Source organism: Halichoeres trimaculatus, unplaced genomic scaffold (assembly GCF_033239565.1).
Source record: "Halichoeres trimaculatus isolate MK-OKI-2021-1 unplaced genomic scaffold, fHalTri1.1 fHalTri1_scaffold_9, whole genome shotgun sequence".
Classification (NCBI taxonomy): Eukaryota; Metazoa; Chordata; class Actinopteri; order Labriformes; family Labridae; genus Halichoeres; species Halichoeres trimaculatus.
Genome location: NW_027437188.1, coordinates 2,607,657 through 2,634,019, shown reverse-complemented (window position 1 = coordinate 2,634,019; position 26,363 = coordinate 2,607,657). Strand labels below are relative to the sequence as shown.

The 26,363-nt window shown below is 40.7% G+C and overlaps 1 protein-coding gene across 1 annotated transcript in view; it reads left to right on the top strand.

Annotated features, from left to right (window-relative positions):
* Positions 1-801: 801 nt before the first annotated feature.
* The window catches only part of blmh (bleomycin hydrolase), a 38,117-nt gene continuing 12,555 nt past the window's right edge, over positions 802-26,363 (top strand). The window contains exons 1-7 of the mRNA XM_074680308.1: positions 802-958; positions 2,525-2,722; positions 2,831-2,940; positions 4,196-4,337; positions 4,476-4,564; positions 4,671-4,763; positions 26,128-26,283. Of these exons, the coding sequence (XP_074536409.1) occupies positions 949-958; positions 2,525-2,722; positions 2,831-2,940; positions 4,196-4,337; positions 4,476-4,564; positions 4,671-4,763; positions 26,128-26,283 (798 nt within the window). The 5' untranslated portion in view covers positions 802-948. The remainder of the gene's footprint in view (positions 959-2,524; positions 2,723-2,830; positions 2,941-4,195; positions 4,338-4,475; positions 4,565-4,670; positions 4,764-26,127; positions 26,284-26,363) is intronic.

Below are 26,363 nucleotides of genomic sequence, written 5' to 3'. Positions count from 1 at the left end.
TTTTCAAATACCTTAGCTACTCAACACTGCTGAAGGGGCTCACTACTACACTATGAAGAGAAGGAAAACCAACAGATTTATGATCATATTTAAGTGTCCACACAATCTAAAATATCCCTTATGGTCACTTCAATGGAGCAATGGAAACCCAACATAGGTGGTCTGGAGTTGTGAATTATCTTTTGTCTATTGCAATATATAATAATAATAATAATAATAATAATAATAATAATAATAATAATAATAATAAAAGAAAATTCACAAGTTAAAGAATCAGAGGATCACAGCCACAAGCCTGAGCTCAGCAATAAATACAAAACTTTTATTCTCTTAAAAGCATAAACAAGTTTATTTAAAGACAAACAAAATTTGTTCGGATGATGGCGTTTTTTCAGAACAGCAGCAATAACAGACAACAGCCTGTTGAACATTACCTAAAATATTGTACGCATGATGTCCGATGTAGTGGACTTGGATTTAGGTATAATTTAGTCTCTAAATAAAATATAATGCCTAACACTGCGGATGCAACGAGAACCTTTTCGGCGCTGTTTAAAATGAACAAATATACATCGAATAACACTAAGAAGACTGTGTGGCGCCCTCGACTTTCTGACCAGAGCTTCCAGATCAGTCTGCCCCATGCTGTATGAGTGAAGAACAGTGATGTGTTAACATACAGTCTGAGTGTTGGTAATTCATTTGACAACAGGTGAGAACAAGTGGCAGTGCGACACCGTTGGGCGAAGGAGGTGTAGTAAATGATAGACTTTAGTGAACTGGGCACAAGTATAACTCCGCCCAGCCTCTACGTCAGAAACAGACCGTCGGGAGATAAACGAGCGCACCTTGTGCGCACCCACTGTGTTCAGACTGTGGCTGAAAAAGAGAAACAAAGAGCCCACCGACTTTCCGGAAAACAGAGAAACTTCCCCGAAAATTTTAAAGATGGAAACCGGTGGGTTGATCTTAGTTTCTTTCTTCTGAAACTGTTTTGATGATGGAGATTTTTGTCGACGTTAGCTTTGAACGCAGCTTGGATTCACAGCTGGACAGCTAAGCAAGCTAACGTCTACCTGCTAAGTTAGCTTTAGTCGCGTACAATGGCAGCTTACCAGCAAGACTTAACTGTCCCTCTTATACGCTATTAACGTTTTTAAATGGTGTTGAAAGAGGGTACTGACAGCTCAGCTTAAGTAAATGGAGGTAAAGACTTTAATATCCTCGGACTGCTGTCGGAACAAGAGCCCGGAAATGTTAGCCTGTGCTAACGTTGGCTAGTAATGAATGAAGCTAGAAATATCAGGAGCTGTCAAACCCTCTGTGATAGTTTCGATTTGTCTTGACGGTGTTTGTGTCTTGTTTTGTTTTGCTTTGGAGGACTACCTTAGACTTCACCTATACCCGTTAAAGTCGTAGCAACTCTTGAAGTTGGTCCAGGATTGTTGGGCTATGTTGTTTTTTAAGTGATGGTTGTGACTTTATTGCTCAAAGATTTTTGGTTTCGTATTACAGTTTTGGCGAAGTGTCGGCCATTTTTCCCATCTGCACACGAAGGGCAACGTGGAGTGTTAAGCTAGTAAACAACATTAGAGTGGCTACTATTGTGTAGTGAATTTACCCTGCTAGCCTGCGCTTGGCCTCCCGCCATAGAAAACTGCTGTGATACCTGTGCCCACTACTCAGGGTTGCACTTGTTGAATGGTTTGACAGACTTCATCATAGACAGAACAGTGATTTTTTTTTAAGTGTAGGGACCCAAGGAAAAAAAAAATCAGGTATTCAGGTATTCCCAAACTAATGCCACGTCCTCCTGTTTTATGACAAAGTTCTGGGAGAGTTAGCTTGATGACGGTGGACCTATCCCAATTTATCTCCCACCTCAGTGTGGATGGACAGCCATCAAGCTTTGACTAAGAGGATGTTAAGGTCTGGGTAGCATGCATAACTTAGCAAGTCCTCTGTATAGTTTAAGTGTTCTACAAAGCTATGCAGTACATCTACAGACCACATGTCAGTGAACGCATTCTGTTAAGGATTGTGTTTAACCTCCTCTCCAGGGAGCCCAGACAAGCTTTTTAGAGTGCTCTTATCAAACAGGGAGCCAAATAAATGCGCAGCAGTTAGATCTGTTTAGCCCTCAGCTTCCCCAGATCAATTGTAGCTTCACTAGAATGCACTCTGGATTCTGTCCTTGTTTCTCTTCTTCTCCGAGCATGTCATTGATTCTCCATCAGGCTCTCTGTACTTAGTTGCAGTATAAACTGGTAGTTTCCCAGTCAAGTGCTTTTAAATGTGATCTAATCAGGAAGTGTGCAACTTTACAGCCTCTGAAGGCCTTGAGTTATCAAAGCCTCTGAAGTTGAGCCATGATAGATTAATTTGCTGGACATCTATTGTGTCTCATGAGCATAAGCAACAACAAGTTTAGCAAGTTCTGCTATTACCCAGGCACTCCCCTGTTTTGTTTGGTTCTCATTCTCTTTATCATGACTTCTCTGTCTCATGCTTCTATCTTTTCAAGGTCTGAGTCCAGAGAAGGTAGCCACTTTCATTAAGCGGCTGCGAGCTGAGCCACGCTACCTGTTGGCCCAGAATGTATCCACTTGCATTGACCCATTAGAGGTCTGTTTGCACCGGCAGACTGTCCAGGACACAGTGCATATTTTTCAGCACTCTATTCCCACTGAGGGCAAGCCCATCACCAACCAGAAAAACTCAGGTATATGATCAAAAATGTTGATGTCTTTATACAAGCGTTGGACTCTGCATTGCCTGCAAACTTCTCACTTTTTATTTTTATTTTTTTTTGTCCTCTTTCTTTCATCAGGGAGATGTTGGATCTTCTCATGTCTCAATGTCATGCGGCTTCCCTTCATGAAAAAGTTTAACATAGAGGAGTTTGAGTTTAGTCAATCTTATCTGTTTTTCTGGGACAAGGTAAGACATGGGACCACTCTTTCCATGTTTTCACTCTTCATATTCATAAAAGTCCATTGTATGTCTGCTCTCTGTCCTTTGTAGATTTATTGAATCCTCATTTATTGACTTTCACATTAGTAGACATTGAAAAACTTACTGTTTGATGATAGTGTTTTAGGCGTTTTGTCAAGTGTGTTTGTTTTCTTTTTTTGCCTTTTGAAATCTGCCTTACAAGTGTTGTAGGCTTGTGGTAAATGGGCACTGTTACCGTTTTGCAGTCAATACATATTGTTTTTGTGACTATACCCATGTATGTACTACTGTGGTTTTGTCCTGTGGTCCACTGCTTTACCACCATTGTCCACCTAAAACCCTCTTTGTGTGGTAACATGCTCTTTCAGGATTGAAATCACAGCGAAAACATAGTTGAGTGTTAAATCTGCTTTAAACTGGCTGAATAGTTTTTCCCAAATATGTTTAAGCACTGAGTTGAACCTTCCTGTTTTATTTGTAAGTACTAAAACTGTCATGAAGTACAATCAAAAACACATTCTAGTCAACAGATTTATACAGTTAGAGATAATGTGCAACGGTTAATAGATAAACCCAATGATACAGAAAATTAAGTTCAGTTCAAGAAGAAGTTGAACTGTTTTTCAGATGTAAACATACTGCTAGTTTTCAGGGCTGGGACGATATGCCCTTCCCCTGATTTGATTCTTTTATGATTTTTGGGGTGTCAATCCCATTTAAATTGTAATTCTTCCATATTTCAGAGTTTTAGTTTGCTTTTTTAACACGAGACCAAGTGATAAAGTTGAATGATGATGATGATGATGTCTACAGACTATCAGAAACCATTGTTTCCCAAAAAATGCACATCACATGTGTCAGTTTTTAAGACTTTTCATGGGGATCTGACATCTCAATTTTTTTTCCAATCCAGCTTATAAGCAAAGAGTAAAATGAACTTAAATTTAAAGAAAAAAAAAAGATTTTTGAACAAAAAAAAGTCCTGATTTAAAATCGTTGAACGAAAAATCCTGATACCACGATACATTAATTTTTTTCACCTAGCCCTACAAGTTTTAAAAAAGACAATTTTTACTTTTGATACTATACAATTGATACTATACAAAGAATGATTTGATATTGGAGAAACTTAAAGCCCAATCAAGTGTTCATTTCTGTAGACACCCTACAGATAGAATTCATAAAATGCACAGCACAGCAGTTTCTGGATCAGTTTGTATTTCTGTTTTGTTTTCTTTAGGTTGAGCGATGCTACTACTTCCTCAATGCCTGTGTGGAGACAGCACAGAGGAAGGAACCAGTGGATGGACGCCTTGTTCAGTTCCTACTCTCAAATCCAACCAATGATGGAGGACAGTGGGACATGCTCGCCAACCTCATCAGTTAGTTTCCCTCATTGATCATGCTTGCGTTGAAACATTTAAGTTGATTGCCTTGCTATATCCCATTATTTTGTGCAGATACACATATATTTGGAAGTGGGGCCCTAACGGACTCTTGATGTGTGAATCTGTGCACAGACAAATATGGAGTCATTCCAAAGAAGTGCTTTCCAGAGTCTCACAGTTCGGAGGCCTCCCGAAGAATGAATGACATCCTCAACCATAAGGTATGTATTCACAGATCCCTCAGCTCAAACTTGCAAAGCTCACACATTGGTGCACCATGTGATTGTGAAGGTAACAATGTGGTTGATGTCTGAATGCGTTTTCTAGCTGCGAGAATACTGCCTAAGACTGAGGAACATGGTGGCAAGTGATGCATCCAAGGCTGAGCTGCATGATGCAGTGGACACCATGATCGAGGAGGTGAGACTGAAAAACCACATTCAGCATCACATATGGAGGGTTTTACAGATGAGTAGGAGCGTTTGGAACAAAAGAGGATTCAAGAGTGACCTTTGTCCACAAGAGGGGAAGCTGAATAAGTTTTATCTCTGGTCTAAATTCATGCTTGTGTTGTATGTCGATTTAGATGAAAGCTTTTGTTAACTGACATTGTACAATTGTGGAATCTCTCATAAGCCTTGCACACACTGCATGATTTCCCGGCTCCCAACAAAAGGCAAAGGAATCTGGTTCGGGACCAAGGTCAGCCCCATTTTCGGCCCAGATTATCTTTTAGTGTGAGTGGGAAGGATCAATCTTAGCCCTACGATTGGCTAACAGACTCGTCGGCCCCTTAATTACATGTAATAATTCAATTTGCTGAGGTTGACAATAGCCAATCAGAGGGAGGCACCTATAGGGACCCACAATAACCAGACAACACAAGGTGTCTACACCTGTCCAGACACTTCTTCATCCAGATGCGTTCACTCTTCTTTTTCCTTCTTTCACTGCAAATAACAGCTGCAGCCAGCAGCACTGCGTCTGTCTCCATTTTTGTGCTTTTGTTTACATTGGCTTCCTTGTGAGATGACGTAGGATCCCATGGTGTTAATCCACTACATATCCACTCTGAGATGTGGGGATACAAACCACTGTACCTGCAGGCACCTCTGATATGAGTAGACCCACTGGTAGAATTTGATGAGTTGAACTGTATCGAGAGGTGCTTCTTATTTTGTTATCTTCTATTGAATTTAATGGGCAAGTAATAAAAACCTATTTTGACTTTCGCCTCAAAAACATTAAAATTCAAATTTGAGGCCCTGGACAAAAATCTGTATTTGAAAACTTGTACATGTTTAATCAGAGCAGTTTTATACAATAGCAAGGACGATATAGGTGTATTTTTCGGACTTTGTGGCACAGTTCTTCTTTGACCAGAAGAGGGGGCTGTTGAACAATACATTGTTGGAACAGCAACTCCAAGTGATGTCAGAGTATGGATGATTTGGTTTGAACTTTTCCTGCAGAAATTGTGATTAAGGTCTATAACAAGTTTTGAGTGAAGGCTGTTGATTTTTTTAAAAACGCACACATTGTTATAGCACCATCTACACACAAAGGATTTTTTTATGAAAGTCTAAGCATATTTCATACTTTTTCTTCTTTTATCACTTCACTAAATTGAACAGGTGTCATGAGCAGGGCTTGGCGCTTAGAATTTTCCCAAGGAGCACGGGTGCTACCAAGTTGAAAAATCTTGTAGCACACAAATATTTTTAGTAGCACAATGAAAAGTTACCAAGTAGTATGTTTTTCTTTAATACAACAATATGCGGTCAAGGAGGAGGTCTTGGTAAGCAGAATAATTTAATTTATTTGAATAAAAAATATACATTCAGAAGTGACATGAACATAGACTTAAAGTGAATTATAGTGAATTTATGTGCTAAGTGAAACCCAGGAATCGGCTCGAGACTGCAACCAAATTGGTTGCATATGCAACCATTTTTTCAGCGTGTGCGAGTAAAAAAATTCATCTGGTCGCACTCGTGCGAGTGCATGTGTTTTAATACTCTATCACGGGCACTGAACAAGACATTGTACATTGAATTTGTTCTCTCTTTCACTGGATCAGTCAGTCTCCTCCACCTAAACTCTCTCCTGTTCCAAAGAGAGCGCACCGTCGCGTACACGGGCAGCGCATATGCGCATCACACACCGAAGACAGACAGATCTTCACGACACGTGTTTCACTATTTTAGAGTCAGCCTTCTCACTGTAAGATTCACGCTGTTCTAAACTCTCCTTATTGAAGAGGGTGCTACGTTAGAGCAGAGCTACGTTAGTTTAACTCACAACATATCACTTAAAAAAGAAAGAAAGAAAACAGCTAAGGCTCTGATAAACTCTTCATCAACAAGTGCTGCACAGTTATCTGTCTCTGTCTCCTGCAGCGTCTTTGGATCAAACCAACAAAGAGAGAGGGGTGGATAGTCTTTGAGTTTTTGATATAATGCACAAGTACGGGACTTGATTTGACTTAGAAAAATATTAGCGCTCACATGAGCATACTTAAAGTTGGGGGACAATCAGGAGAAATCACAAGCCAGGAGAAGAGCCGGAAAAAGGGTGAAAGGATGAGAGACTCCCTCCATATTCAGGAGTGTTGGCAGTCTGCCAGCACTCTTGATTGGTAAAAGTAACGAGTTTATGTATGAGACAGATTGACAAAGACGAAAAACTTAAGACATTTTCTGTATCATTTTAGGTTATTTAAGTAAGTTTTTTGAACTCACGTAGGGATTTTAGTCATTTTTTTATTTAAAGCCTAGTTTTTATTTTATATTTTGTTTTTTCAACGAAAATGTTTTTAACTATAATAACCCAGATATGTACACACATGCATGTCTGTTGTTATTATTTGCTTTTATTTAAGAAGCATTTTTATTGTTTTCTTTTAGAGTTACACAAAAGAAATAACCTGTTTTGTCATCCAGAGCTTGTTGCAGACAAACTTCATATTTACAGTGAAATATTTAGCAAAATCATAGCAAGAGTTACTTCACACAAATAAATAAATGGTGAAACCAGTAAAACAGTGATACCAGTGAAAAAGTTAGTGTAGAGCCCTGGGAATGGTATAAAAAAAAGACAATAAAAAATATAATAATATAACAAATGCTTTTTGTTAATGAGTAATCCTAACCCAAAACTTTTCTCTAACAGACTTAATCTTATTTAAACTGTGTTGTAATACAGAGGGATTATTCGTTTATCAACAACGGCAGATGCACGCGCAACTTGGGTGCAGAAGCACTGTTGAGTATAATGGTTTGTCAACTGACATGGGGGAGTTGACCACCAAAAAACACATTTTGCCTCAATGTCATCACTTTGATGGATGGTAAAATGCTCCCAGGTTTGTGAAACAGCAGTAAGTGGACAGAAGAGATCAGCAGAGGACAGATATTAGGTAGACAGACGTTTTTAGCAGAGAAACCTAGTGTGTACCCAGAGAGGAAACACAACTCTCACTTGATGCTCATTACTGCATTATCCATGGACACTTATCAGGCTGTGACAGACCAAGATGTTAACATTGTTTCTTAATATTCCTTAATTTTACTTTGGTCATAAAAACAGTCTCTGTTAATAATAATTTATAGGTTCACTCATTATTTACTGTCCATATTGAGTCCATGTTTGGTCAGAACCTCAGCCCCAAACCAACTTTTTCGTTAGATAAGCAAAGTGAAATCTTCATTTTGAATAACAGCTGTTATTATTGCTTGTTTGCAGTCAAACCTGGTTAACTGAGGTTGGATAAAGAATACACATTTAATTACACACACGCAGATGTCGCTGGTGTATCAGTGTAAAGTGTAACTGGTGACTCTCGGCTGTTAATCACGACTGAAAGTCACCAGTAAGCATGGTGCGCTGTAATGGTCAAAACTTGACAGTAGTTGCCTCTATTGTGTAGGATTGTTTTTGACAGCTGTCTATGAGGTTAAATTTGTGCCATCAGAAACTGAATTTGAATTAAAATATTGAATTTGAAAAAGCATGATGTGTAATGGAATTTAATGTTTTAAAATTTAATTTTTTTTTTTAATTGAAGTTATTTTTTTATTTGAATTTGAAATTGTATTTTACCTATGAAAATTCAACTCTTTTTATACTTTCAATTAAAAAACAGAAAAATTAAACTCTTTTTCTACTTTAAATTCGAAAACACAGAATTTAATGTCAATTTACAAAGGCAGATTCAGTTTTACAATTCAATTTCAATTCAGAGTGGCACGACCATTATGTCATCTTGTGCCCGTTGGGGAGACTAATCGAGCAGATTCGCAGACACCTTCTACACGCCTGCTGACAGTGCAGACAAACCAGGGCTGTTGTGTTAGCTGTTGTTAGCACGTCCTGTTCACAAATGCCACATGAGGGATGTTAATAACACTGTGACAGCATTTCTACACATATAAGTTTAATGATACTATGTATACAGCTGATTTAGTGTTACGGATATTTGTCAGAAGTGCTTATGAACTGATTATTACAGGAGCTTGATAACTGTTTAGAATGGGAGGCAGCCATCTTCGATTGTCAACTCGGGGGTGGTGAGGGGCGTGTATGAGATTCCATTCATTTCTATACCGGCTAGCCCCTTTCGGGGTTGCGGGGCGGGTGCAGGAGCCTATCCCAGCTGTCACTAAGCGAGTGGCGGTACCGGTCGCCAGTCGATCGCAGGGTAACATAGTAGACAGACAACCATGTGTATAATGTGGTTTCAAACTTGATTATTCAAGCGCTGGTCTTCAGCCAGCGTTGAACTCACCATCAGCTCAGGGGAGGAGGAGTACAGCTAGACACAACACAGGAGAGTCCAGAGATGTGTAGCGGTAAAGGGTGTCTGTAAATCTGTGCTCGATTAATCTCCCTACAGGCACAAGATGACCTAATGGTCGTGTCACTTTGAATTGAAATTGAATTTTAAAACTGAATCTGCTTTTTGTGAATTGAAATTGAATTCTGTGTTTTTGAATTTTAAGTTGAAAAATAGTTGAATTAAAGTTTATAAAGGGTCAAATTTCCATAGGCAAAATACAAATTCAAATTCAGACAAAAAAATTAATTCAATTAAAAAAATTAATTCAATTTCAAAACATTGAATTCCATTACACATCATGCTTTTCGAATGCAATATTTTAATTCAAATTTCGTTTCTGATGGCACAAATATAACCCCATAGCTGTCCACATAAAAAATGTACATTTTGATGCTTCTAACAGGTTGAGTTTAGTGTTTAAAAAACATTAACTTGTCTGAATGAATGGAGCTAAATGCTGCTTCTGTGGTCGAGATGCGTGCGCATCTTTATGATGACAGACTGATAATCTCTCTATACAACATTAATGAAGTTTTACAGAAGGTGCTTGAACTTTGAGGGAAGGGTTCCCATCAATGTATGTCCTTTAATTACAAAGGACGCTTAATTACGCTTCTCGGTATGCGACATGACTGTTTAATTTACTGTGTTTCACTACAGTATCTCGTTTAAGATTAGGGTGACAAAATCAGACTTCCCAGCTGTTTTTTTATGCGCCATGCAGTATTTACCATACGTAAATGTGTTCTCGTAGAGGAGCCAAGGGAAAGCTTTCTGCCAGTCAGCATTTAACTTGTATCTCTTACACAGCGTTGTTGCCTCTTCGGGGTCTTGAGACACAATGTCTGAATCTAACACAAACTCTACCTTGCCGTCAATTTCTCCTCCTTGCTCCATTTCTTCCTCTTGCCTCAATTCAGAGCCCACATGAGCCTGTTGTGTAGGTCTTTTAAAATAATAGCTGGTGGCTTCATATTGGTGTTATTAATGGTTTGGTCTTTCTTCTAAAATACTTAAAAATGTTGCTCGCTGTTCTGTCAGTGTATGTTGCCCGGCAACCAATCCCACTGCTGTGATTGGTTGAGATGAGGCTTTGGGAGCGTCTGGTTATGTTTGTCTGTACCTCAGGCAGGGCGAGGAGGCATGTCGGGTGTACTAAAGGCTAGCTAGCGGTGCAGTTAGGTCAAACGTTTCAAAACTGAACACGTTTTCAGCTGAGGTTGCATTCAGGAATAACACCGGCCACAACTTTCAACGTATTCAACACAAGATAAAACATGTTATGAACGGTCATGCGTAGTTGCACAGGTGCTACCAAATTAAAATCACAACTTGCACTGTATTATTTTTAGTAGCAAATGCGAGTACCTCCTTGCACTGTTGAGCCCTGGTCATGAGTGCTTAGATGGGTCTGTGGTAGGGCTGCACGATTATCGCAATCGCAATGTCAGCGCATGCAATTACGTAATCGCAAAAGAGGTTATCGCAATCGCAATAGCAATGTCAGCACATGCAATTCAGATTTTTCTCCATGATAACCAAGCAAGTCTGTAGACTCATCATGACACCACTTTTTTTATTAAATCGCAAGCACAATCGCAATCGCAATATTGTCCACCTAATCGCAAATCGCACCTTTTCCCCAAATCGTGCGGCACTAGTCTGTGGTCATATTTTGGGACTGTGACAGTTTGATACAATAATAATTCAACTCTGAAAGCTCACATGAGAAGCATGGTCTATACTTCCTGTGTGTTTTTACAAACAGTCAGTCAATCAGCCTCCTATTGAGGTGGAGCACACAGAGAAGGGGTCCTGTTTAACAGCCTTTGTTGTGAGCTCATTGCATGGTTGCTGCTGGATGGTTGCTTGTTTAAACAGTCGTTTGTATCTCAATGTGCTTTCATGGATGCCCAGCTGTCACCACCCACACACAAACACGTTGTGCAACAGTTAAGTCTGTTCCCACCACACTGCACGACAGTGTGAGGGTGGAGGGCTGTCATTGTCTTTGTTTGTTCACCTGGAATTGGTTTGTTTTTGTGAAGCACCACTCTGTCAAAGCCAAGTGGAAATAAAAGACTAGGTCATGTCTAGAGAACGCTCAACATAGGGACAGTGGAGTTCCCCAAGAGTATTCTTTAACTACATTCAGGAAAATGTGTTACAGGTTTGCTGAATGTGAATATGTCAGTGTGCTTTTTTTTTTACTTAAATTTATAAACATCAATATTATGGAATTAATTTCCTATCTTAAATCAAGAGCATTTTCAATTTGAGTGTTTTTATCGATTTCAAGCCCAGATTTCGTGATATTGTCTCTCAAAACTCTGCTCTTGTGCAACTTGCTCTGCACGTGCTCAAACTGTGTGCACTTGGTTATAATGCTGCTCGCACAGATTTCCTGCGCTCACACTCAGGTTCTTCCTCTTGCACTGAGGGAATTTCTGCTCACAGATCTCTGTCTGCTCTTGAATATTTTGCGGATCAACCAATAGAAGAATTGACCAATCAGATTATTCCTTTTTGTTTACTGGGGTATTCGCTGTTCTTCATGGAGCGTCACATACCGGCAGGATATGATTAAATATTCAGTACACAGCCCGATATAGTTTTCATTAGAGCTGAAATGATCCCTTGAACAATTCAAAGTACTCGATTAGAAAAAATGCTCGAGGAATTTTCTCAGCCTAGAGGAATCATTTAATTTTGAAAAAGATCAAAGAGTGGTATTTCCATCAGAGCTGACGGCATATTTAGAGAGTTTTTAGACCCCTCAAGTTACCTCTTTTTCAAAATGGCAACAGACATCAAATTTAGCTTCTTTTCTGGAGTTTGGAGACTGATATGAAAGCATATATTGAGCTGCATCAGCTGCTTGTCAACGAGCCGCACGTGCTGAGCCCCTCCCCTACCTAAAATCACTCACACATCACAGACGGATGTCTCACTCGCAGCAGTCTCTCATCGCTGTCACACTGGCTATCTGAACTGTTTTCATGCACTCTTCAAAGTCCATTTTGTTTCACCAGTGTGACCACAAGGCTCTCTTCTCCTCTTTGGCACCTTAGGAGCACGGTACACTTCATACACGCGCACAAACGCGGACATCCGGTATGATCAATGTCATACGATTGCTTAATATGAGCCTAAAAGTCACTGAAGTTGTAGCAGTGTTCTCTGTGCCTCATTGTGCAGGCGGGTAGAGTATGGCACGGCTTGGGTGGCCAGAGTGACCGTGCAGGAGACTGCGTATAAATGAATGGTGGAGGAGGATCGATATTCAAAAAGAGTCAATCAAACAAAGTTTATCTGTAGTTCTAAACACACTAACAGTGTGCAGTGTTTCCCCTACCATTACATCCAGGGGGGCTGCCTGCTCCCCTGAATGTCCAGTTAATTTTATTTTTCATACAGCACCAGATCACAGCAGAAGTGAGTTAGAGTTCCCTCTTTCATAAATCAGGTCAATACCTTTTTTTTTAATCTAACAGACTAAATAGCCTTACGTTATTTGTCTCTATATCTCTTTATTTTATGATGGGATGTCGTTTGTACATCATTGGGTTCACATTTCTCCCTGTAGAACTTTACAGTGTGAGAAAGAGCGCGTGATCTTTAGGGCATGGCGAAGTTCTGCTCCCACGGGTTTAACAGACACACAAACACCCAATGCTTTCTCTGTAAAGATGCCACACTCATTCTCCTGCGCGCCCCCCCCCCCCCCCCCCCCCCCCCCAAATATAAACTCAAAAAGCGAAAGGACTAGCAAATGTAGGAACCATGATTTCCCGTCAAGCCCTAAATGCATCACAACACAGCAGCATAGAATAGAATAGAATAGAATAGAAAATACTTTATTTATCCCCGAGGGGAAATTCAGGAGTCACCGCAGCATTTAAGAAAACAAAAGTAAGAAAGAGTATAGAAAGTGCAAAAATGTCCATAAGAAATTAGATGACGACAGCCCGTCCACCACTCGTCCACCACTCTCCAGCCCAGCCAGTCTCCACCTCCACAGGGTCCAGGACTGAGCCTCCCCAGCAGTCTGTTCAGTCTCTGTCTCCTGGATCCTGTCTGCTCACAGCAGGCGAAGCTCCTCCGATGTGTCGCGGCGTCCGATGTCTGCTCCGTCAGCCACGTCCGTGAACAGCATGATGCCGCTGGATTAGCACAGCTAGCTCATCCATCCCCCGGAGCGAGATCCCACGTTCCCAACAACGATGGATGGAAGGACAGGTCCACGTCGTCACCTCCCAGCTCACATCCGAGAACCAGCACGTCGTCCTCACCTCCTCCTCCTCAGCTCGAGGGAAATCATCAAGCCTTACACTAGTTAGCATTGACATGCTAGAGGCTGCTAACAGCTAATTTCACATGTAAACAATGCAGCCATGGTTACATGTAGGATCTCCAGACAAACACAGGAGAAAAGTAGTAAAAAATACCGCTGAAGCCACAAAAGGTTTGGTGTCCGTGACCGACAATGAACCATACAAAGTGATGATCCACTCCAAATACAAAGATGACGAAAAAGAGACGAAAAAATTACAAGAAACGGACAAAGAAGAGAGAGCTGCTGCAACAGGCAGCTACTTGGGTAGCGCCTAGCATGTTGACGCTTCAAAAGAGAAAACATGGAGTTGACTGTGTGGGACCTCTTTAAAGTTTCTGAAGAAGACAGTTATTCCAGGAAAGTTCCATGAGGAGGAAAAGGGACACTATACTTCAAACCTAATCAGTCAGCTGAAACGCAACCATCGCTTCGACAGAGTTTTGAATGTATGAGGACACCTGGGATGCTAAAGACGCTGATAATGTAAAGCCAACCGTAACGAAGCTACTGGGTCTTACACACTTGAAAAATCCAAGAAATTTGCCGAACATGGCCCACGGGCTAAGGTTATTTAAGAATTGTTAAGAATACATTGTCAGGTCAGAACATGTGCCATCTTTATAAGTAGTAAAGCTTGTAGTTTATCCTCTCCTTCTCTCTCTCTCTCTCTCTCTCTCTCTCTCTCTGTAGCTGTGTTTCCATTACACCTTTTTTCGAAATAAAAGCGATATTTCAGAAGTTATTATAAAGTACAATTGCGCCTTGGCGTTTCCATTATGACTAGAATCAAGCACAACTTGAGTACAGAAAGGCGTAACGTCTGTTCGGACTCTGCACTGACGATGACGATTCATGAACATTACTGTTTTTATTCGCGGCTCAAACTGTGATCACGCTGACTCAAAATAGGCACGAACAAAACACTAAATGAAAATCATCATCTCCAGCTCACATACTTACACACTGAGTGAGATCTTACTCACACACACCTCCGCCCCTCCCTCCTGCTGCTCTCTGACTCTGACCCGCTCACAGCCGTCATGATGCCTTCATACTGACGGTCAAAAACACAAACATCTGCACTGAACACAGAGTTAACAACAGAAATGTTACAGTATGAACGCCAGAGTCCGTTTGTGACACGTACGTGAAGGTGAGGGAGTTGCGTTGTTATGATATGATGACATATTTTTGCGATTAAAGGTGTTTCCATTGCATATTTTGTAATAAACTTCTCTGAAACATAACCTCATGAGAGCAAAAAATCTTTTTATCCAAATTTGAGAGTTGTTGGGAAATTTTTGTGTGTCCATTATTATTGTTTTTTTTTACGATGTGTAAGTTGCAGAAAAAAAAATAAGTGAACCTCATTTACTGTAGTGAAAAGATATTCATTTGAATCGAACCAGAAGCCAGAGTCCTTTAAGATCGATAGATCGATAGATCGATAGATCGATAGATAGATAGATAGATAGATAGATAGATAGATAGATAGATAGATAGATAGATAGATATACAGGAACTTCATTAGTCCCTCGGGAAGGTTACCCCAGGAAATTCAGATTCCAGCAGCAGTTGCACCAAAGAATAGAACCAGCACACAAGTAGAAAGAAAATAGAAATAGTTTTGAGTTTCTGTAATGGTTAATACAGACCTGATCAAAATCTTGAGACCAGTTGAAAAATTGCTATAATATGCATTTTGCACATTTGGACCTTAATGAGGTTCTTTGTAGAGCTACAATATGCAAAAGCAAGAAATGGGAGTGCAACGAAAAACATTTGGAACTTGTAATTTAAAAACAAAGAAAATGAAATAAGTTGTTTAACACCTTTAAGACCACAGGCTATTAAAGCCAAAATCTGCTGAAAATTTTCATTTTCTGTCAGGCAGTCACACGGTCTTGCCCTCCTGATGGCTAAAGCTAAGAAGCTGTCTCGTCTTCGATGTGATTTGATGTGTTGCATAAGCAAGGCCTCTCACAGCGCCATTGCTGCTGAGGTTGGACACAGTAAGACAGTCATTCTAAATTTTTTGAAAGATCCTGAGCATTATGGAACAAAAAAGTGAAGTGGTAGACCCCAAAAAATTACACATGCACTGAGCCGGAGCCAGATTGGCTGTCCATTAAGACACAGGGCGTTCCTCGACACAAATTAAGGCCCTTACTGGAGCCGACTGCAGCACAGCAACCATCAGATGGCATCTGTGGGAAGAGTTTCAAAAACAAAAAATGAATTCGAAGACCCGTCTCCAATGCCACAAAACTGTCCATTTTGACTTTGCCATGGAGCGTCAAACATGGGACATTAAAAAGGTGGAAAAAAGTTTTATTCTCTGATGAGAAAAAATTGAACCTTGATGGTCCAGATGGCTTCAACGTTACTGGCATTAAAAGGAGATCCCACCTGATATGTTTTCTACCCGGCGCAGTGGAGGGGGGTCCATCATGATCTGGGGCTTTTCCATTCAGTGAACACTGGAGCTTCAGGTGGTGCAAGGTGGTCAAACGGCGGCTGGTTACGTGCAGATGTTGCAGAGGGCATCCCTCATGACTGAGGGCCCTGGTCTGTGTGGTAACAGCTGTTTTTTTCATTGGGGACAACGCTGCAGTTCACAATGCTGGCTTGATGAAGGACTTCTTCAGGGAGAATAACATCACTCTTTTGGACCATCCTACATGTTTCCCTGATATAAATCCAATGGAGAACATTTGGGGATGGATGGCAAGGAAAGTTTATAAAAATGGCCGTCAGTTCCAGACAGTTGATGCCCTTCATGAAGCCATCTTCACTACTTGGAGCAATGTCCCCAAAAGCTTCCTGGAAACACTTACATCAAGCATGCACAAACTAATTTTTGATGTGATTAACTAGAATGGTGGAGCTACCCATTACTGGGTCCTGCTGAGGATTTTTTTGTTTCTGGTTTGGTTCTGTTTTTTTTGTAATTTTTTGAGCAACGGTCTAAACTTTTGATCAGCTGATAAACAACCTATTCCAGTTTACTTGTTTTAAGAAATTACTTGTTCAAAGTGTTTTTTGTCACACTCCCCCTTCTCGCTTTTACATATTGTAGCTCTGCTTAAAACCCCATTAAGATCCAAATGTGCAAAAGGTAAATTCTAGCAATTTTTCAACTGGTCTGAAGATTATGATCAGGTCTGTTCACCAGTTTGTGCAAGCTCTATAATCAAACGATATCTTTAATTATGAAATTTAAGTTTTTTTGAGTTTTTAAATTTACCTTTAAAAACAAAACAACTACAAAAAACGGGAAAATATAGTAAAGCCCATCATTATTTTTTGGTTGTCCAATTACAGTTCATACTTGCATCCCCAAACAAACATACATGGTTGTATATTTCTTCTTGATTAATTTGTGACTTCTCAGAGAATTCCAGTGTACTGGCTTTAAATTGTGCTTAAAAACATGAATTTGGTTTAGAAGTCCTCACTCCTGGTCTCAATGGTGAAGCGTGAGTACTCACAGAGAGAGTCTGAATTTAAGCATTGATGATGCTGGCTGGTTTTCTCATTTTTAGGACAGGGGTCTAATCAATTTTAGGGATGTCCCGATCAGCATTTTTTGCCCACGATGCCGATACCGAGTCCCGTTCAGATTTTTGGGTTTGGAGATAAACTTTGCTGAAGTAAACTTTGAGAAAGTGAAGCAGCACAGTCATTTTGTTTTGTGTGTAAACGATACAGAATAGTAAAAATAATAGTTAAAGCTTATTAAGTCCATTTAACTTAGTCCAGCTAATTTTGAAGTTAAAACCCTCTGGATCCCAAACCCGTCAGTGGGATCAAATTACCACTTATTTTTAAATGACTGGCATTTACAAGCCATTTGTCCAATCCAAAAACTGAAAACGCCAGGGTAATTGTCAGATTCTCAATTTTTCAATGATACATGAATGTGTCGCATACAAAGCTGGAAACATGTCTTAAGAGCTCTAGGAGCCTCAAGAAGCATAGTGGAATACTTCCACAAGAGTGAGCAGGCCTCCACAAAACTGAAGGAAAAACAGCATCAGATAAACACACAAAATCACAAGCTGATCCAGAATGTGAGCACAAGGTGGAACAGCACTTACTACAAGATCGAGAGACTCCTGGAACAGCATTGGCCAGTCACTGCAACTCTCTCTGATCCTGAAATAAAGCACAAACACTACTTGGATCTAAAGCCATAGCAGTGGGTACTTCTTGAAGAGCTGGTGCAGGGGCTGAAGCCTTTTAAAACAGCTACAGTTTGCCACAGTGATGCGGAGTATGCAACTGTCTCCTGTCTCCCACAGGTTGTCAAAGAGCTGCAACTGTCCACAGTGAAAAGCTGCTTTGAGACGAGCTCAGGAAAAGCCTTTCTGTCCAGCGCATAAAAAAGGGATAACTGAAATATGGGGGACTATTTACACCAAGACCTAGAGAAAGACCCAATTCTTCTGGCAGCTTCTCTTGACCCAAGGTATAAGAAAATGACATTTCTGGCAGCTGAAGAAGAATGCACAAGGGTGCAAGGAGCTCTTCAGGTCCTTGCCATCAAAGAAGTAAAGAGCACTCAGAGCAACAGCGCTGGAGATTCTCCACTGCAGAAAACCACAGATGTTCAAGCAAAAATATCCGCACTGGATTACCTCCATAATTCTGACACAGACAGACGGAAAAGTCGGATGATGAAGAAGAGGAAAGCCAGGAGGACAAAAAGATTGAATTAGTGAGGATTGAAGATCAGCAGGTGGGGGGGAAATGAGAAGAGTTTTCCCACACTGACAAAGTTGGCTAAATCATTTCTCTGCATTCCTGCAACATCCACTTCGACAGAACAAATCTTTTCTGCAGCAGGGAATGTTTGCGCCAGAACATGTTGAGATGCTGACATTCCTCACTTTGAATAAGATATGATGAACATGTAGCCTACTACTAGCCTTTCTACCTCAATGGCACACAAACTTTCCCTGCAGTGTTCACTGTTTACAAATTGCACCCTTCTGTTCTTTTTTAGTTTGTGTTATACTGTTATGTCCTTGGTTAACGGAAGAAAAAAAAAAAAAAAGAAAAGAATATTTTGCTGTTATTGAATGAGTTTGTTTGCAGAAAATGAGTCAGTGGCCAATTCTATTTGCAGATTCAGCACTACTTCAGAGAAAGAAAAATCTGTAATAAAATATTACTAAAGGAAAAATACTTTTTATTGTCTTCATTGCTGTTTAGAAAATACCTAAAACAATTTAAAGCCAAATTGCAAAGGAAAGTGCAAAAAGCCAAATTGCAAAGGAAAGTGCAAAAATGTGTCATAATCCGATTCATAGAGTAATCACTAATATAATCGCCCGATTAGTCGATTAAGAAAATAATCGTGAGTTGCAGCCCTACTTAAAATGACGCAAAAGACGGTAGAATTTCATCAACATTGCTTTGAATTTCATGTCTTCTCAGAACATTTGCAGAAAATGACCGGTTTGCTGGCTAAATATAGTTGGAAAAAAAATGTCTATGCCTCTCAAGGCTTTCAGCAAATCCTAAACAGTGGACAACTTGAATGCATGTAATACAGCATGTGAAAGTCAGAGGCTGCCCTGAACACAACTCTAAGAAGATGGTGAGAGACTTCGAACGAAAAAAACAAAAAAAAAGAATCATTTGCTTAGTTACTTCTCTTTTATCGAGTACCAACTCAAAGTACTTTTTCTGTAGTGTAATTGAATTTCAGAATCATTTAACTTGGGGGAAAAAAAATGTCAACACTTGCAAATAAATGTCCAGTTTTTTTTTTTCCACGTAGAACATAAATGCAGTTTTGGAACTATGTGTTCACAGCTGTGTAATGCCTTGCACCTTCATCATTACTTGAATGGCAAAAAGTATAAGCTTTACCAGCTTCCAGTGATGGAATAGTTATTGATATCTAAACAGTTAACTCGACTTGGTTTAGGGTGCACGTCGTTTGGTTCGTTTTTTTTTCTTTTTTCGTCATACTGCTACTCAGTTTTGAGTGTGTGTGGTTCCGTAATATGCATGCACAAAGTGAGGTGAAGGAGTACAGCAGGACACTTGTGGAGGGAGGCGTGTGTGTTGTGTACTAGTGTTGTCACAACATCAAAATTGAGATTCGATACGGTACCTGCCTAAAAAAATTTGATACAGATACTTTATTGATATCATGGCGAAACCTAAATCATCAGAAAATAAATTCAAAAAAGCAGCTTGGCAGGAAGGCTGCCTCAAGTAAGTTTTCTGACATCTCCTTTTGTGTTTGTGGGGCTAAGGGCGATTTGTAAATTGTGCTAATATTTCATATACAAATACACACACACACACACACACACACACACACACACACACACACAAAGTTTCATAGATTACATGTAGAATCAATTCCTGGAGGGAACCTGAACTCATTTATTATTCTCAAAAATAGTTCAATGAAATAGAAAACCAGAAAATAGTCATTGTTGTACAGTAATGAGCAGGTAAAATAACACTGCCAGACTTTAACAGCCATCAGTTGTTTTCATGCTTAGCACACTGTAGTTTAGCTCACGCTGTGTGTGTTGAGACACTAAAAAGCACACTTTTAACATGAATACCTTACAAAAAATGTACCGGTGTTATTTAAGCTCTTTCACAGATGCAACACTTGAGTGTCTCCTAAAGGTTTCTATCATCATTAAAGTTAGAAAACTACTTGTCACTTATTTGAACTGTGTCAACGCCACACAGCTCTGTGACTCAGGGCTGCGTGTGCTCCCTGCAGCTCATGTGTGTATGACGCTGATTATTTGTCGAATCAACTACAAGCAGTGGTGGACTAGTTTGCTTGTCTCAAAGTAACTGAAACTTGTTTGACCTTTGTGTTTGGGCACCTTGTTTGAATCTGTCACTCTTGCTCTTTAAGGAGGTGAGGATGCTGAACGGTGAGGCGCTTCATCATGTTTGTAGCGTTTCCTCCATGTGTGTGTCAGTAGTAAGCTTTGCAGACGGGCTTTGAAATGTGTTAGCTTACGAAGTCGCACCGACTGTCAGCTCGCAAGCATAGTGATGCCAGATTTCGCTCCGTGCACCGGCTTTTTCAACAAGCTGCGGCCGATTCACAGGAGCGCTGGAAGTTTTAGCCATGTCTGTAACTCCTTCTGTACTTTTGCATGCAGCTTAAGAAATCAAACTGTGAGATAATCAGATCGGATGATTAAGATGCACATTAACAACTACTAAAAACGACCAAGCATCGACACGCGTAACTAATACTGGCTCGCTGTCGAACTTCACAACAACACACACACTTTAGAAAGAGAGCAAGTCTCCCACTCCCCAGAGAAGAGAGAGGACCCAGCTCGGTGGCTGCAGACTCACAAGTTACCTGAGCCAGAATGTCTCTGATCCAGACAAAAAAAATGCCTAGGGGTATCAATACTTAAAACGCGTGGTATTGTTTCATTTTTGAAAACAGGGAGTATCGATACTTTCTCAGTATCGGTGTACCGTGCAACCCTATTGTGTACATGGTGAATGAAGAAGACAGAGTTAAGGGGGCTTCACACCACCGCGCGGCAACGCGCCGCCTCCAGTCATTTTAATGAGGGTCGGGCGGCAGACGGCAGGCGGTTTTGGCTGCGGTGGTAGGACCCAGAAGCAGTTGCCGCCCACGTGCACGCGCATAGATTTTCCCCTGCCGCCCGGAGTCCAGCGTGTTGAACTTTCTGGCGGCAGCCGCCCGCTTTGAAAAATGCTCTGCATTTTAGGGGTCTCTGCCGGCAGAGAAGCAGTTTTGGGGACGGTTACCGCGTGGCGGTGTGAAGGGCGCTTTAGAGGATGTTCCCATGGCGTTTGGTGGTTCTCCTGTGACATAATGGGTTGTTACTTCTGTTGCTACATGGTAGCGTGGTCAAAACTCTCCTCTGCTCTCTGTATTGTGCACAGCAGAGTTCCTTCACGCCCGGATGCCTTCACAGACACACAAACATGTGCCCACACACACTGAAGAGCAGCACACTCTGTATAGGGGACAGAGAGTCGGGAAAAGCAATGTCAAAACCACCACAAGAAACGCTTTCCTGCCGTCCCCGCCTCCCTAAGGCTGTAAACCCAAGGGAAACATTGAACCCCATATACTGTGTGTGAGTACGCTCTGTTGTGCTGATACACTGCCCGCAGCCCACAAATGGCGTGTTTTCTTTTCCACATGTTTCGATCCATGAAATCCAAAATGAATCGACATGCTCACTTTTAGCCTGGATCGGGCTCAGTGGATTGGTTGATTTCTGGTTGTTCTTCGTCAATTTTCATGCCCAGTTGCATGCACCGGTCACTTGCTCTAGCCATTGCACTGGGCACATACATAGCGTTTAACTCCCATTGACCAGGGATAACATTTAAAAAAAATAAAATGATGAAAAAGAATCAATTTTTGAAAATTCAATGATCAGTTCATTCTCTCCCGTGACATAATCTCAGTCAATTGATAATCTTTTTTTTTCAGCACCCCTAATTGAAACCCTTGACAGGCTGAGCTCATGACCCTGACTAGAGGATGAAGAATTGCTTTACCTTATAGGGGTCTCTTTGTTATAATAACCCACAAACTTTGCATTATCTCACTTTTTACAAAGGTGCTGTCAATAGAAAATGTTAATTTTATAGTGCGAGTTGTGTTCTGGTTGGGTTTTGTGGGCTTTTATGTATCCTTAACATCAGGAAACATTGTTTTTCTTGCATGTTTACATTCATTTCATCTTGATGCGCTCAAGTGTTTTTCAATATCAAAGTGTCAGTCCTACTTTGACATGTATGGATGTGATGCTGTCCATTCTCCTTACCTGGCAGATGTGATTATAGCCTGCACTTCATCATGTCAGACCCCCTCACACTCTCATGACAGGCAACCGGGGTCAACATCTCCGCTTTCACTCACTCTGCTTATAGTGAACCTATGTTTGGGTTTAATTCTCCAAATTCACATGGGTCAGAAATGTTTTAACATTGTTTTTTAAATTTACATTTTATTAAAACCTGCAGGCATGTGTCAGACACTGTTAAAGTATTTAGATAGAAGCTTTCAGGATGATGAATCCACACACTGCATTATTCATGCAGAGAAGAATTGTTTTCATTTCAGTATCAGTCTTTTTCTTCGATACATATCCAGTATTTGTCCTTATTTCTCAACTTTCACTTGGGGAAACATACACACTGACTGTTCATGGTCATACAAATCTTCAGACACAGGAGTGTACAGGGCCATACTGTTCTTCAAACACATGAGTGCACACAGATGGTATCCCTTCCATGCTCCATTGCGTCATGGAATCAGAAACACCATGTGTGGTTCTGGTCTTGGCTCTGAATGCAAAGAGAGGGGTTCTGTGGACATTAGTTTATGAGACAGCCATCAAAATCACGAAGACTGCTGTGCTATGAGCTCACTTTGCTGTTTGCTGAATTCCTGTAGATACGTTGTCTCGAGGGGTCGTGCGGTAGCTTTGCCGGTCAGGGATGTCCACTCACATTCTGGCTTTTTTTTCCTCTTCTGTTAAAATCTAACAATGACCACATGTGTTGCGTGTTTACAAAACATGGAAGTTTAATCAAAACCTTGCTCATTTTTATCCAAACTGTTTGTATGGTGTCATTTGCTTACACTCACAAGTCCAGTTTTTGGAAACGAGTTATAAATTGACCACAGAGAACAAATGAGACATGCATATCAAAGTTTGCTATGAGCAGATTTTGATTCAGATTTTGTTATGCTTGAAGTTAAAATCCTTGTGCAAATAACTGTTATTGAAAACACTTTATTTCCTCCATGTACGTAACAGTAACAACCTCGTAACAGGCTAATGAAGTTGGACATTTAATTTATTTGGTATTAACCCAGTCTTTATTTTAGAATTAAAATGGTATAAGGCGTGTTTACTGTCATTCAGTCCTGTGGACCATACTGATAGTACAGCAAAAGACTGGCCCACCATTAGAGGTCACATTAACCGATTATTCTCCGTCTTAGACCGAATTTTGGAGCAATGACAGAAAAATCTGAAGGTTGTTTGTCATTTTGACGGATTAGGAACACCAAGAGCAATTCAGTCCATTGCTTTCACTGTCACACAACTATTCATTAATGACATACAATGCCTGCAGTTCACCCCCTGTCCAGTGTGTGGCGAGCGGGCATGTTTCTAGACTTTAAAATGCTGAAGCAGAAGTGGTCATTCCAGTCTGTAGTTTAGCAGCAGAACGGGGCTTCGGCCTCCATAAAACCAAAACAGACGGCAGAAGTCAGCTGTCTGAGGCCTTGTACATGAAGCCGGGTATTTTCAAACATAAACCCATGAAACCGGAATTTTCCAAAATCTTCACTTTGGCTGGAGTTAAACAAAAAAATTATTTTCAGCTATGTAAAACTGCGGTTTCGTCTGGTCTACAGGCCTAAATGTATAAAAGTATATGCGGTTTTCCACGTACCCTGCTACGTGGGAACATGACCTGAGCCAAAGACACGTAACCTGATGCCGATCTCCTCTGCCGCTCTTTCGCTTGATGAGCTTGATTACACCAAAAGGAGCATCCACTTGAAGTCCATGCACCCCAGGAGAAAAGTTTTGAGATCAGGCAAATTGGAATACAAAAAAGCAGTTTTTGTGGAGACCTCACTTCAAGCCGAGCAAGCAGAAGTCCGTTCTTTTAAAAGTCTATGGTTCAGACTAAAATGCACATAGGGCTCCATTTCTACTTGATATTTTATCCCTCATCATTGACCTATCACCTATCTATTATCATTGACCTGTGAGCTGAATTTGACACCTGCCCAGTTAACTCTATTGTGTTTTTGTTTTCAGCTTCTCCACTCTTCAGTGCTGTGTTATGTAGATTATCAACAACACTAAATCAGTAATCAACTAATTTGCATAACAAGTCATTTGTATGTCACGGTTGTGGACACTGAAGGAGAGAGGAATAATAATGTATGAGGGACAGAAAGCGTGTATCACATCAGTGTTCCTCCTGGGTGAACAGTTTGGTGGAGCAGCGACGTTATCAGCAGCGGGGGGGGGGGGGGGGGGCGCAGTAGAACGAGAGTGGGATCTTCACGGAGAAAGCATTGGGAGATGTTTCTTGTGGTGGTGTGGTTTATTTGTCCTCTTTAGGGAATGAGCTTGTCTGCGTGTGTAAATGCGCACATGTGTTTGTGTGTCTGTGAACGTGTTGGAGCAAAATGGACTTTGAAGAGTGCATGAAAACAGTTCAGATAACCAGTGTGACAGCGATGAGAGACTGCTGCGAGTGATACATCTGTCTGTGATGTGTGAAAAATTTTGGGTAGGGGAGGGGCTCAGCACGTGCGGCTCGTTGACAAGCAGCTGATGCAGCTCAATATATGCTTTCATATCAGTCTCCAAACTCCAGAAAAGAAGCTAGATTTGTCAGTCGCTATTTTCAAAAAAAAAAAAAAAAGGTGGCTTGAAGGGTCTGAAAACTCTAAATATAGCGTCAGATCGAATTGAAATACCACTCTTTGATCTTTTTTAAAATCTAACGATTCCTTGAGATGGAGGAAATTCCTTAAGCATTTTTTGTAATCGAGTACCTCTAATTATCCGAGGAATCGTTTCAGCTCTACTTTGAAAACTTTGTTTTTGTCCTGATATCAGTAGCTTCAGTCAACATAATGCAACTTTCACTATCTGTAACCTCAGCTTGAGTGACATCCAAAGTTGTGATGATTCACCATAAATCCTCATTGCTAAGTCATTACTCACTGGAGTTCTTTATTGTAGCTTATGATACATGCACATCAGGCTGTTTTTTAAAATCAGTAGCCTACATCACTTGCTTTTCCAACAAATTTTTAACGGCCACTTAAAAGAAGTTGAGCCACATCTCAATTTCTGAGCTCCTTTCTGAAAATAAAAGCATCAACCAGATCCAGCTGTCTTGAGTCAAAAAGCAAAAGTGGAAAATTCCTGAGATGACTTTATCATAAGTTAAAGGGGCCTGAAAGACAGGCAGTCCAAACAATCACAGTTTGCCTCCAGAAACACGCTCTGAACTTTCGTGCCACAGGAGACGTGGAGAAGGGGGAAGGCTGGGGTAGGTAAATGGGGAGATGAAAGGATATTAAAAATGTAGATGTTAGATTGCTTTGCAGATGTGAAAGAGGGGGAAATCAGGCTGAGGTGGGGGTGTTGACAGAGGTGCAGATGCTGACTGATGAGTTGATTCAAGGACAAACATTGGGCTAGATTTCTGGGATGAGAACACAATGAGGGCCTTAAGACACAACAGTGCCTTCTCTCATCAGGTATAAGCATATATGCCCTAGACTGCAGTAAAAAAAAAAGGATTCAAAGCAAGTGCCAGTGTTGGGATTTGACTGTGTAAATGGAAAAATAACACCATGGCCCTCGTCTGTTGTAAAAGTCTGACCACCACACCCCTGGTGCATTTACCTCAGGTTTTTTTTCTATTCACCTTTGTTTAGAGCCTTTCTGTGCCTCTGATCAAATTGATAACCATCTTCACTTGTTAAATATGAGTTTAACCCAAAGTAAAGAGCTTTTTTTTCACAGTACATCTGTTAAAAATGTTGATGTTGTAACCTTGATGTGCAGGTGTTTCGAGTGGCCAGTGTTTGTCTTGGAAGTCCCCCTGAGACGATCTGCTGGGAGTACAGAGACAAGGACAAGAACTTCCACCGCGTAGGACCCCTCACCCCTCAGGAGTTTTACAGAGACCATGTCAAGCCCTTATACAACATTCAGGACAAAGTATGAGAGCCATTACATTGGACATTACACTTGTAGGAATTTAAATCCTTTGTTATAATTATATTGTTCCTCTCTTTCCT